The 13684-nt window shown below is 37.6% G+C and overlaps 1 protein-coding gene and 1 long non-coding RNA gene across 2 annotated transcripts in view; one reads left to right on the plus strand and one right to left on the minus strand.

Annotated features, from left to right (window-relative positions):
- Pdcd10 (programmed cell death 10) overlaps positions 1-13684 on the plus strand; it is a 41017-nt gene that overhangs the window by 23454 nt on the left and 3879 nt on the right. Inside the window, exons 3-6 of the mRNA XM_048347173.1 lie at positions 3062-3115; positions 7790-7907; positions 9093-9219; positions 13502-13580. Of these exons, the coding sequence (XP_048203130.1) occupies positions 3062-3115; positions 7790-7907; positions 9093-9219; positions 13502-13580 (378 nt within the window). The remainder of the gene's footprint in view (positions 1-3061; positions 3116-7789; positions 7908-9092; positions 9220-13501; positions 13581-13684) is intronic.
- On the minus strand, positions 9443-13546 carry LOC125352007. The gene is made up of 3 exons (XR_007211079.1): positions 13413-13546; positions 11783-11790; positions 9443-9454 (listed from the first exon to the last, which is right to left on the minus strand). It is a non-coding gene; the product is annotated as an uncharacterized LOC125352007 (long non-coding RNA).

The following is a 13684-nucleotide window of genomic DNA, read 5'->3' on the forward strand; positions in this document are numbered from 1 at the left end:
GAAGGTAAGTTTTTGTTGATGCATTGCGTCCAGATGGTTCCAGCGGACACTTGACCTTCTCACAGGTGAAGGTGGGCCCTGTGTCCCCTTCTTCTCTCATTCTGGTTCTTCTTGAAGTTCTTCCTTTCACTAGTGACACAGTCGAGTATAGTTGAGGCCCATGCAGTGCTTTGCTGTGCCTTGCTGTGGTTCTCATTAATGTCAGGTGCAGAGTTCTCTTTCATAAGACCCCAAATGTGATGTGTTTGTGCTATGGACTCTACTCAGTAGTTTTGCATTCTTTAAATAGGCCAGGCCACTTTAAAGACACTCTAGCCAAAACACAGCTGACAGAGTGCAGGGTTCAGTGAAGGTATTAGAAACAGAATGGAACTGTTTTATCTGTCTTAAACTTACATGAAATCATCATGTCATCATTTGTTATCTGAAAAAGCCCTGGCTAGGACTTCCAAGAAAGATTTTAAGACGCTAGGCTGGCTTACAAGAGTTCTCAGTACCATCTTGAGTTTTAGTTGATGGCGATCCCATCACGGTTTTGTAGCTGTGGAGGTACAGGCTGGCAGTCTCTCTATCTCACATTCTGTCTCCTAACACCAGGTGAGAGATCCATGGTAGTTAAACTTCAATCTGCAAAGAGTGAGTGCATGGAAACTGGGTAGCTTTATTGATTGCTACATAGGTTTACAAGTTAGGCAGATCTGTATAAATTCTGGTTCTGTATTTATTAGATGATTAATAATGGTTGCCTCAAACAGGCTGAATTTCTTCCTCTGTAAGTGAGTAGTATGATGTAAACTAGTTTCATATTTATTATTAGCAGTGGATCTATTTATTTAATAACTAGGTTCTTATAAGCCTATAATAAATGTTCAGTAATAGTAGCTCTTAATGGAATATAGAATGTTAATCAGAACCTACTGTCAGCAGGACTGGTAAGATGTTCATGGCTTTGTCAAATTTTATCACAACTAGAAGGCAGAACAGAGAAGTGCTTCTTAAAGGGGTAGTTGTAGAACAGGCTTGATATTACAGATTTTACAAGGATTTAGAACAATTTACTGATAGTCAAGCAGTAGGTCTGTCTGTACCTGGTACTTTCCATGAACAATGTGGACACCCTATGAAAGTCTCCTGATTTATTGTAAGACTCAGGGCTGCTGTGTACCCTACATGACTTCCCACAGTGCTCTGCTGAGGAATTTAGTAGCTCACAGACATTGCAATGTAGTAGAGTATGTCTAATCGTCCTATGACTACACATTTTTTATTAAACTTCATCTGGAATTTTAGAAATCTGGAAATGACTAGCTGTTCTGGGTTTCTTTTGCTTGCCTGTGGGATTGGTACAGACTAACTTAATGCTGATACTTGAGGCACACATCTGACTCAAACCTGGTCAAGGCTTTGTTAAAAGAGGTCAGTGTGGTATTTAACCAAAAAAGGAAATGGGCTCTTATCAGGATGGAAACATTCTTCCCATCTGTCTGTCTGTCTGCTCTAACGCTCCCCTGCACAACTTTCCATCTGGGGGCTGAATAGTTATTTTAAGCTTAACTGGTAGTCCTTGCAATTACATGAGTGATATGGAAGTAGAATGCTTTTTCATTGTTGGAAATACCTTTATTTAAAAAAAAAAAACTGCTTAAAGTTAATTCCTGTTTCTGCTTCTCTTTTGCTTACTCAGCCAATGTTACATTTTGCAGATTTGTGAAAGCCTAATTAAGCTAAGCTAAATGGTTTACTGTTTTGAAGGAGATTGGTATTTCTATCTTGCTTATAAAATTGAAGTATTGGAGATCTTCTAGGTGTGTGTGTGTGTGTGTGTGTGTGTGTGTGTGTGTGTGTGTAGAAATATGTTGTTTATAAAGCACAACGATTTTTTTTCAGAAATACTGATTTACATGAAAATCTATAAAGGTTTCCAACATCTAATACTGTCCTACATATATATTTAGTTGAGGTTATTGAGCCAACTGGTTTAGTCCCTAGGAAGTAAAGAAATATAAATTTCAGTGAACCTTGCTACCTACTTTAAGCTTGACAGTTAACTCTTGAACAAGTAGAGATATTTTTTTGTGTGTAAAATTATGTGCCCAGTAAGGTTCACTGAAAACTGAACTATATGAAATATAAATGAATGTGTATCTTTTGAAATTATACACCTCACATTTGATATAAAAATTGAAAGCATTTGAATTGAACATTTGTCTTACTATTTTAAATGGTCATTTTTAAATGTTGTTGTAATGGAAGATACAGAGCATCTCTGAACTCCTGATGGTCCAACATCAAATTAGTGCATCTATTTATTAGTGCAACGCACTAATAGATGAAGTAGATCTTTCTCAGTTTAATTCTGGGTCAAGGGCCTGAAAAGAATTAAAGTAAGATAGGAAAGGTTCTGAACAAGTTTCCTTGTCTTGGTTCTTTTGTATTTATCAGACATATATATGTGTGATGTATTTGCCTGGAGGCCCCCAGAGTTTACCCTGAAGTTTCAAGTTTCTAAGTACTTCACATAAATGTTTATTTTTGTACTGTTGATTTGTATTCTACTTGTTTCACAAATTTAGTTTTAAAATAGAGTACATTTTATTTTTTTAAAAAGTCATTAGGAGCTGGGCGTGGATGACTCAAGCCTGTAATCCTAGCTACTCAGGAAGCTGAGATCTGAGGATTACCGGTCAAGCCAGCTCAGGCAGAAAAGTCCCTGTGAGACTCTTAACTCCAATAAACTACTCAAAAAACCTGGAAGCTGCACTGTGGCTCAGATGGTAAAGCCCTAGCTTTCATGGATAGCACCTAGGCCCTGAGGTCAGGCCCTGGACCAGAAAAAACAAAAAGGAAAAAAAGTCATAGAGACCCAAATGGTATTTGCTAGGATTTCCATTGAAAGTTATAGATAGTGTATATAAAGAATTATGATGACTTGCCTTAGAAATTATTTTTACTAAATGAATGATGGATATATCAGATAATTATAAAATGAAATGTCAGAAGTGTGCTTTTTATTTAACATGAGAAAACTGGTATCAATAATGATTTTACATTTTTATTGCAGCTAGAACGAGTAAATCTGTCTGCAGCTCAGACACTGAGAGCCGCTTTCATTAAGGTGAGGTACAAATAATTTATTAGGATTAAGGTGTGTGTCGTATGTAAACTAGTCCTAGTGGACAAGTGATATTCTTTTAGGGAAAACTGTGGTGTTTTAGTTCTGTTGTGTGTTCTATAAAGTTACAAATCCTTCAAAAGGTTAGTTGCACCATCTTCTCATGCCTGTGCTTTTGATAGTGACTTTTTAAGATGGTTTACTTTGTTCGCTTTAGAGTATATTTTTCAGTTGTTTTTTTCTATTGTTTGATTTGTTCAGTTACAATGAATGGGTACCCTTCACCTTGTTTAATTATTGAACATAATAAGTAACTCATGATACAAAAAAGATTATTTTGAGAATATATAATTAAGCCATTCAAAATGAATCACAATCTGGATATTAGTGGTTCTTACCTGTAATCCTTAGCTGCTCAGGTAGCTGAGATCTGAGGATCACAATTTGTAACCAAATAAGCAGAAAAGTCCCTGAGACTCTTATCTCTCTAATCAACAAATAGCTGGAAGTGGAGCTGTGACTCAAATGGTAGACCACCAGCCTTAAGCAAAAAAGCAAAAGAACATTGTCCGTGCCCTGAGTTTAAGCCCAGTGTTCATACACATGTGCTCTCTCTCTCTCTCTCTCTCTCTCTCTCTCTCTCTCTCTCTCTCTCTTTCTCTCTCTCTCTTTCTCTCTCTTCTTTGGCTTCAGGCCCAAACTATTTATTATTATTATCCACATGTTTCTTGTCAAGCACAAAAATACATTATTTTTTCAAATCCAGATGTATTCAAATATCAGATACACATACAAATATAAGATGCACACATTTTGGTGACAAAAATGTAATATATCTCAATATTACATATTGATTACATGTTGATATGATGCACTTTTGATGTACTGATGAAATAATTTCAATGTGGCTCCTAGAAAAGTAGCTTTTGCTGCTTCATTTTAGATAGCTGTACTTTAGATTTAATGTGCATATTGTTTGCATATTTATCTTCCTTTCCACCTCCAACTATGTATCAAGGTAACCCCAAATGAATTTTTAATTATTTGTATATTAGTTCCCACAACTTAGTGTTTCAGATAAAATATTTGAATGTTTAATGGGAAATAAATTCCATTTAACTTTTAGTACATGATTATCTTTAGTGACATTCAGAAAATAGGGAAAATAATGAATTTCACGAGTTTTCTCATAACATGGCACACTGATAACTACCATAGAGTGCAGTTAATTTTACTATAGTAGATAAGAGTTTAATACTTAGTTTATTTTGGTTTATTATTCTCAGTACTGCTTTTATTTCTTCTGTATTTGTTTTTTGTAGGTGATTTTGACTTATTTGCTTAGGGTTAATCTTTGACTCCTGGGTTCAAACATTCTTTCTGCCTTAGCCTTCCAAGTAACCAGAACTACAGGTGTGCACTACTGCCCTCAGCTCACAGCATTGATTCTGTGTGCATTTCCTGTTGAGCTTGAAGTCAGCTCTTCCACTCATGACTGGCAACTCTACTAGTGAAACCATACCTGCAGTTCAACTGTTTTTGCTCTTTCATTGGAGACTGTCTCACAGACATTCTGGGTTGGCTTTGAACCGCAACCCTGAGGTCTCAGCCTCCCGAGTAGCTAGGATAACAGTCATGAGCCACTATTACTCTACCACATTGATTCTTAATTGAAAGCAGTGACACTCTGAGGGAAAACAAATTAGACAATATTGCATTGATTTATTTTTAATTATGTTTGGTTTATTAAATTTCAAATGAAATTAAAGGAGGGAATATGCATCTATTAAACAGATGAAGATTCTTCTGAGAAAAGGTTTTTTTTTTTTTCTGCAAAAAAGATGAAAAACATTTACCCAATATTTTAGATCTGTGTTTGCAATAAGCAGGTCATAACAGTGACTTCCATCAAACTTTATTAACTATTTTTATTTGGAGCAAAGGGGGATTATAATAGCATTCCTCTCTCCAAGAAAGAAAGCTATTGAATGTTGTCTGTTCATATATAACTCAACATGATTACCTGTAACCCTGCTGTCTCTGGACACTTCTACCTCCCGGGTTGAAAGGGACTGATCCACAGAAGCTTATGACTTTACTCTTTGGAATAAAATTTTTTTTCATTCTAGATTTATAAATACTAAGTGCCCACAGAGCTCAGGGTTAACATCTGAGAGAAAATCTGGGTATACATGGAGCCCCTGGATTAAGAGGAGACCTACTTGTCCGTCAGTGGCACTGAATGCATTTAGGCTATTAAAACAAACAGTTCAACAAGATGTTAGCCAGACTACTGTTCCCAGACAATGTGCACTGTCACCCTGAAGCCCCCCAGCCCACCCAGAGGGGTGCCATGAAATACTTTACCAATTTTCAGCACTGCAAACAGTCATATTCAATTTCTGCTTGATGCTATGTGAACTTGTTCTGGAGTACTATTTGCAGTTTCAACATACTAGCTTAGTCTGCATTCCTCTGAGTGAGGTCACATCCTTCTGAAGTGGGCAGTTGGTCTGTGTTATGATAAGCAAGAAAGTCACTATGCAAGAGAAAGCGAGGGGGCAAGTCTAATAATCCATCCTTTAAGAAGTCCATTGCACCCAGGGTAGAAACATCCCCTTCATAAATACTTTCTGTTAGGAATAAAACACTGTCGGGCACTGATGGCTCACACCTGTAAACCTAGCCACTCAGGAGGCTGAGATCTGAGGATCGCAGTTTGATGCCAGCCCGGCAGTGAGAATTTTAGTTCCAGTTAAACTGTGGAAGTAGAGCTGTGGGCTCTCTAGTGGTAGAGTATCACCCTTGAGCTGAAAAGCTAAGGAACAGCACTCAAGCGCCAGTACTGAGTTTAAGCCCTAGTACTTGCACCAATAATAATAATAAAAATGAAGTATTTTCTTCCTTACATGTGCAGTATTGTTTTAAGATTTTCAAGTTGTAAGAGCATTCTAATTAACTGCTTAATTAGTAGCAGTGTTAGGTTTTGGGTGTTTTTTTTTTTTTTTGCCAGTCCTGGGCCTTGGACTCAGGGCCTGAGCACTGTCCCTGGCTTCTTCCCGCTCAAGGCTAGCACTCTGCCACTTGAGCCACAGCGCCGCTTCTGGCCGTTTTCTGTATATGTGGTGCTGGGGAATCGAACCTAGGGCCTCGTGTATCCGAGGCAGGCACTCTTGCCGCTAGGCTATATCCCCAGCCCCTTGTTTTTTTTTTTTTTTTGACACTGTGATTTGAGAAAGTTAGGGACCTGTGTGAGAATACAGTGCATTTGAGTCCCCAGTGTTAGTATTGAAAACTTTGTGTGTAGACTTAGAGCGTTTGACACTTGCAGCACCTTATTTAGAGGTGTAACTCTTGACATTTCCTGAGAACACCTGAGTGAGAGTACCCATGCCTTCAGGATAATTATGTCAGCAGATAAAATGCTTCTTGAAGAAGGAAGATATAAACCACTGTAAACCAAATACTGCATTAGTGAGATTAATAAACATCAAATTAAGCCAGATTTGGGCAATTTTTCTTTTGAGATAAATTTTACAACTAAATTCTATTTTAATTATATCCGTAGTATGAGAAATGGAGTACAGTATAATTAATCACATATCAAAATACTTTCTTCCTGTGAGCACCATTTGACAAGAGTTAAAATGATCCCAGGACTGAGATACAATGAATGTTTTCCTTTACCATTGTATTCCACAGTCTGTTTTTTGAAACTTGAGAGCTAATAAGAAATAAGAAGTAAAATGGAAAGAGAGTAGAGAAAAAAAATACAAGCTTCAGCTTTGGTGACAGAGAGGGATTGAAAAGGCAGAGGCTAAGTTTGCTTGCCACACATGGATGGGGAAATCATAAAGCATATTTCTGATTGCTTGTTAATGTTAAGGCAAAAGAAAAGAAAGCAAACTTTGAATGTGATCACCTTTTAGTTTAAAATTCTTGGAGAAAAGTGAAATCAAAAATCAACTTTCATGCACTCCAAATTCTTCAGTCTTGATGTAGGTACATTTAATGCCCTGAAAAGTCCACATTGCGCAAACCAGTGCCAAGTTCATTAGTGAAACAAGCTTTGGGGTATAAAAGGACCAGTGATGTTCTGAAACTAATGAAGGCAGCATTCTTGCCACAAAAAAACAAAAAAAAATGGGAAATGAAAATCATTCTACAAGAAAGTAGTTAAGGGGTTGTATAGCCTTCACAAAATCTGTGAGCGATATCCTGGTGTTTTATTTTGGGTTTCCCTGGCTTTTTGTTAATTTATGTGCAGTAAATTTGTAAAACCCTGGCAGAATCAATTATTACTTGATAATTGAGTTGAAATGTTAAAATTAACTAGTGGATTTAATTAGTGAAAAAGAATAAAAGTACAAAGTATGTGTGTATGCATATGTACAATATACATATATGTCAGAAGTTTTCATTGCTTTGATGGTAAGAAACGGTTATGAAGTAGGAAATATTTCAGGTGTTTTATGGTCACATGACAAACTGAGGACCACAATGCAAAGCTAATCATGCAGAAGCTCTAACATGGTGAATGACACCTTGCTTTCTCAAAGAGTTCTGTCCTAGTGAGTGATCCATCTCGGACATTCAGTAAGTCTCTAACAAGTAATTGTTGACTTCAAAATGCTGATCTATTTCTGTATTTCAGATCTCGCATTCTTTTTCTTATAGGCTGAAAAAGAAAATCCAGGTCTTACACAAGATATCATTATGAAAATTTTAGAGAAAAAAAGTGTAGAAGTTAACTTCACGGAGTCCCTTCTTCGAATGGCTGCTGATGATGTAGAAGGTATCAGAAAGAAGAGCTGGGTTTAGTTGCTAGAAGCACTCCTTCAGTCCTTGTCACTTGGAGGTTTTCATTCTCCCCTTCCCACCTCCCTTCCCTCTTCTCCACTCTTAGCATGGAGATAGTAGAAATAATCTGTACAAAATAGTGAAGAACTTGTTTATATTTTTGTCAGACTTAATTATGCCAAATGTTTGCTGATGCCATATGCTTGAATTTTTCTCATTAATAAATGCATGCCATGTTTCGATTTCACTAAGATAAAAGATTTGTGGAAGTTCTTATACCTTGTTTTAAATGTGTTTTGGGCTACATAATAACCATTCTTTTACGACTTTCCCTCTTTCCCTTCTCTCTTTATAATAAAAATTTTTTTAGAAATGTATCTCAGTGAAACTTAGTAGCCATTGTCCTGGTAATCAGGAAAAAAAATACATATATATATATATATGGCTAATTTCTTATTTGTTAAGCATGGATGGTTCATTTCATCCCATGACTTCCAAGGAAGTTCTCCTTGGCTTTTATAACATAGAATTGTTGAAGCTGCAGGGCCTGCGGGTCTGCAGTGAGCATGGGGAACGCTGACTGTCTCTACCAGGTCTGCTTGAGCTTCCCTTATTGATCCCAACCCTTGTTTTGAATTTGTGGTGGTGCTGAACCTGTTACTGGATTATTAGGGTTTTAATATAGGAAACCATGACATATTCAATACGGGTGTGTTGAGTTGTTAAACACTTTTCCTATTGACAGATTCTTGTTGCTTTTTTACTGTTTATTAAGATTTATTAATTAAACAATAAGGATGAATAATAATAAGGTTTGTAAGAATTAAATGATAGTATGAAAGTTTTTAAAGTTTACTGTTAAGGTTCTCCTGTGTAGTGTGGCTTCAGAGGACTGGTGAACTTGATTATGCCACCTCCTTTTTAATTAACTTACTTTCCACTCATTCCTCCTTGAAACCGTGTAGCCTTTTATCCTCTGGTATTTTACCTGGAGAGAGCTCTAATATTACTCTGGATTAAGTTGAACTTCATAGAATTCTCCTCAGTCTCATCTTTTCTAATGGTCTGGTCTTCTCCCTCCCCTATCCCCTTTCGACAGCATTGGGAACTATTAAAATAACAAATTTTTGGACTTACAGGGAGTTGCATGTTTTTCATTCTGCATTTGTTTTATTACCAGAGTATATGATTGAACGACCCGAGCCAGAATTCCAGGACCTAAACGAAAAGGCACGAGCACTTAAACAGATTCTCAGTAAGATCCCAGATGAGATCAATGACAGAGTGAGGTTTCTGCAGACAATCAAGTAGGTGACATTTTTGTTTGACTTTGTTTTGGCTCTTTTAAAATCACTTCAAAGGAACCATTCATCCTATACATTTCTAATTTGGTATGACATTAATGTTAAGTTAAATTATTGATTTGAAGTAAAGTTTTGAATGCTCTATTTTTTATTAATGTAATGGCTTCAGAATGCAATATTATTTTTTAGAATATTTTAATTAGATGAGTGATGTATTCATAGAGGCCAATAGTATTTTCTAATAATGACAGAATGGAGTCTCTAAACTCCTTCTTTTAGAATACACATAAACAATACTCAGTTGTATGGGGCTAGGAGGCTGGCTGATGAGCTACTGCATGGATTGTTCTGGAGCAGTTCCTCAGACCTGGGCATACCCTCCTCAGTGCCCAGGGGAACAAAGGATATGTAGAGGTATGAGAAAATCCAAACATAGTTAGGAGATAAGCATGTTAACACTAGAATCTGATCTCTGTCTCAGTGGCTTGGAAACAAGACAAGCCAGGAATGACTACAATGTCCCTAGTCAGTGCAATGTTTTGGTGAAACCATAGTGAGAAATTGCAAATAAGGAGAGATTAGCACACATCTTTGGGAGTGGGCTTCATAATTATATGTGTTAACTTTTAAGGATGTAAGGTGCTCATTTGGGATAAATACTAATTTTCATCTTTTGTAATTCACATTTTAAAATGTTTTAGCTGAGTGCTGGGAATGTGGCCTAGTGGTAGAGTGCCCCTCTAGTGCACGTGAAGCCCTGGGTTCAATTCCTCAGTACCACATGTACAGAAAAAGCCAGAAATGGCGCTGTGGCTCAAGTGGTAGACTGCTAGCCTTCAGCCAAAAGAATCCAAGGACAGTGCTCAGGCCCTGAGTTCAAGCCCCAAGGAAAAAAAAATTTAGCTAGTTTGGGCACCTATTTTGAGGAGAAAGAGACTGAAACTAAAACTTCTTAACTTACATGGAAAGGAAAGACCATTACTTGTTGATGGAGTTTAACTTTTAATTTGATATAGTTAAATTAATGTGTACAACTGATATCTATATTAAGATTTGACATTTAAAATAGTATGAAATAGTATTTTTGAGTTGGGTGCCAGTGGCTCATACCTGTAATCCTAGCTACTCAGGAAGCTTAGATCTGAGGGCCACTCTTCCAAACCAGCCTGGGCAGGAAAGTCCAGAAAACTGGAAATGGTGCTGTGGCTCAGAGTGGTAGAGCACTAGCCTTGAACAAAAAAGCTCAGGGACATCCCTGAGTTCAAGCCCCATGACCAACAAAAAAAAGAAAGAAAAAAAATATTTCCAGCAGGTTTGGCTTCTGATCACTGAAGTAGAATTTATTCAATCAGTCTAACAGTAATGGTGGAGCCTGGGTAGAAATGTGGTTGGGAGGCCTCTTCCTGTTAGCCTGACATGCTTTCTCCCTAGGGAGCCCCTGAGGGGAGAGGCTCTGTAGTCACTAGGAGGGTGTGCACCAGAGCTACATTCACCATGCTAGACAGAGGTCTAGACAGCCTTTCTGGTGAGAGCACTGGTGTTTCAATTCTGCTTCCAAGAGTGTATCTGAAACAAGTGAATGCACATTTGTTATGTTCTTAGGCTAAAATAATCAGTGGGTTTGTTTTCAGCCAGGAATTTCAGGAGGACTTGAGAATAGCCTTTCTTTCCAAGGCTATCTAGTCTAGACCACACTGAGCATACAGTACAGGTATTCCTTTAATATTTGTGTAAACATAGATTATGCAAATAGACAGGTCTACCTCTCCATGCTAGTTTTTGAGAAGGGTTTAACATTTAACACATTTATCATTTCATTTCATTCTCACAGAATTTCCTCAAAAGTCACTTCATTACACAGTGCATAATTCCTTCTTATTCTGCTCATGCTAACTGTTCACAGAAACTATCTGCTTCAAACGCGATTACATGATAGTCATTTTAACCCAGCTGTTTTCCGGGTTAATTGTCTGATGTATTTTTCGAATTGGTTTTTTTCGCTTAAAGGGAACAGATTCTTAGGTAATTGTTAATGCAATTTAGATTAATCTATTGCAAATCTTGGTGTTACAAGAGATGCTTCTCAAATATGATAACATTTGACATTATTCAGATTGTATTTAGCAAACATTTTAAAAAACAATTTGGTATGCCATTAGCAGCATTTTGCCTGTTGTCCAAAAAAGACCAAGCTTAAGGACAAATAGTTGCCGTGGGTAACGATGCCAGCTCTGCCTCTTGGGTGCCAGGCAGCTGTGATTTTTTTTAAATGTCGTTGTCAGCACAATTATCTGGGGAGAGATTTTTTTATTTTATTTTATTTTTTATTTTTTTGCCAGTCCTGGGCTTGGGCTCAGGGCCCGAGCACTGTCCCTGGCTTCTTTGTGCTCAAGGCTAGTAGCACTCTGCCACTTGAGCCACAGCTCCACTTCCGGCCTTTTCTATATATGTGGTGCTGAGGAATCGAACCCTGGGCTTCATGTATATAAGACCAGCACTTTACCACTAGGCCATATTCCCAGCCCCCTGGGGAGAGATTTTGTTTGCTTGTTTCTTGCTTTCCCACTTTTAAAACTAGACATAGATAGATTCTCATCTTTTCAACGCACAAAACCATGTAAGTACATTCTGATGAGGTACTGGCCATGTGATGCCTCTACACATGTGCATCCGTTGCTGTTTAGACACATTGATCTCCTCACACATTTTTTCTTTTTTGCAGTAGAAACTTTCAAAATCTTTTTCTTTTTGAAATGTGGCCAAAAAAAAAAATGTTCCTTGGGAATGTGGCCTAGTGGTAGAGTGCGTGCCTCATAATTGTTATCTCTAGTCACTCTAGACACTGTGTACTATCATCACAATAGACAGCAGTAGATAGAGACATTGCCATATTACTCCAGAATGGATTGTTCCTATCTAACTGTAATTTCACAGCCACTGACCAACCTCTCCCTGTTTCCATTTTCTGCTAATCACAGTCAACTCTACTTGGAACTTTTTTAGATCAATGTTTTCTTACTTCTTATGGCTGAATACTACTCTATTAGTTGTAGAAACCACATCAGTTAATTATATTTTATATAGTTATAATATTATATAGCCATCAGTAATGGATACTTGGGGTATCTGTTCCTTGGCTGTAGGGAATAGTTGAATTTTTATTGTTAAGAAATCTCTATATTGTTTCCCAAAATGGCTGTAGTAACATACATTCCCATCCACAACATGTGAGAGTTTCTTGTTTCTATAACCTTGCCAGCACATGTTGTCTTTACTCATTTTGATAATCATTGTTCTTACTGGGTTGAGGTGATTATTGTGGCTTTTATTTTCAATTCCCTGGTAATTTGTGATTACTATTGAGCAGTTTTTACATTTAGCTCTGTTGTGTTTTAAACTCAAGTCCTTGTACTTGCTATAGAGATGCTCTGCCACTTGAGACGTACCTCTAGCCCTTTTCCTCTGGTTGTTTTGAGATTAGGGTCTCACTTATGATCTGGATCTTGATTGTCTTACATTTTCTGCTATAACTGCACAACAGATGCATGCCACCAGACCCAACCTTTTGTGTTGAGATGAGTTCTCATGGACAGTCTTGCAAATTGCAGCCTGACCTGGAAATTGTGGTCCTCACGTATTTCAGCATCCCAACTTTAGCCTCCAATGTTAGCTTCCTTTATAGCTGGGTGACAGTTATCTATCACTGTGCGCAGCTATTGGTTGACATGGAGTGCCTGCTGGTCTTGAACTGCCCTCTTCTCAGCTATGCCTCCCAAGTAGCTAGGATTATAAGCTAGAATTTTGAGTACTGGTCACCAATTTTGGGCTGGTGTTGAACATTTTTTCTTATGCTTTCTTTTAATCCACAGCACACTATAAGCTGAGCTAATGGCCTATGGTTGTAATGCCAGCTACTCTGGAGGCAGAGATTGAGAGGACTGCAGTGGCAGTCGGTATGGGCAAAAGAAATTGAGACCCCATCTCAGCAAATAAACTGAGCTGGTACACACTTACCAGCCCAGCTATCCAGGAGGTGGCAACAAGAGGATTTCAGTTTAGGCCAGGATAAGCAAAAACAAGAGATAACAAGAGCAAAAAATAGGTGGTGATGTAGCTCAAATGGCAACTTGAACTAGCATTTACTCTCATCACATAGTAAATGTAAAGCCCTACCTTCAATCCATGTTATAAAAAACAACAATGTAATTACACATACAAATATGTACTTACACCCACTTTCAAGAATACTTGATTTCAGTGATTGTTTTTTTTCCTTTTCCAACAGGGACATAGCTAGTGCAATAAAAGAACTACTTGATACAGTGAATAATGTCTTTAAGAAATACCAATACCAGAACCGCAGGGTAAGTATAGCAGAAGCTTTGCTAGTTGCCACTCCTTGAAAACAGTAGATTGACCATGGGAAATTGTGTCATTAATCATCAGGCCTGTCCTCGAATATAAATAT

Source organism: Perognathus longimembris, chromosome 5, assembly GCF_023159225.1.
Source record: "Perognathus longimembris pacificus isolate PPM17 chromosome 5, ASM2315922v1, whole genome shotgun sequence".
Taxonomy (NCBI): Eukaryota; Metazoa; Chordata; class Mammalia; order Rodentia; family Heteromyidae; genus Perognathus; species Perognathus longimembris.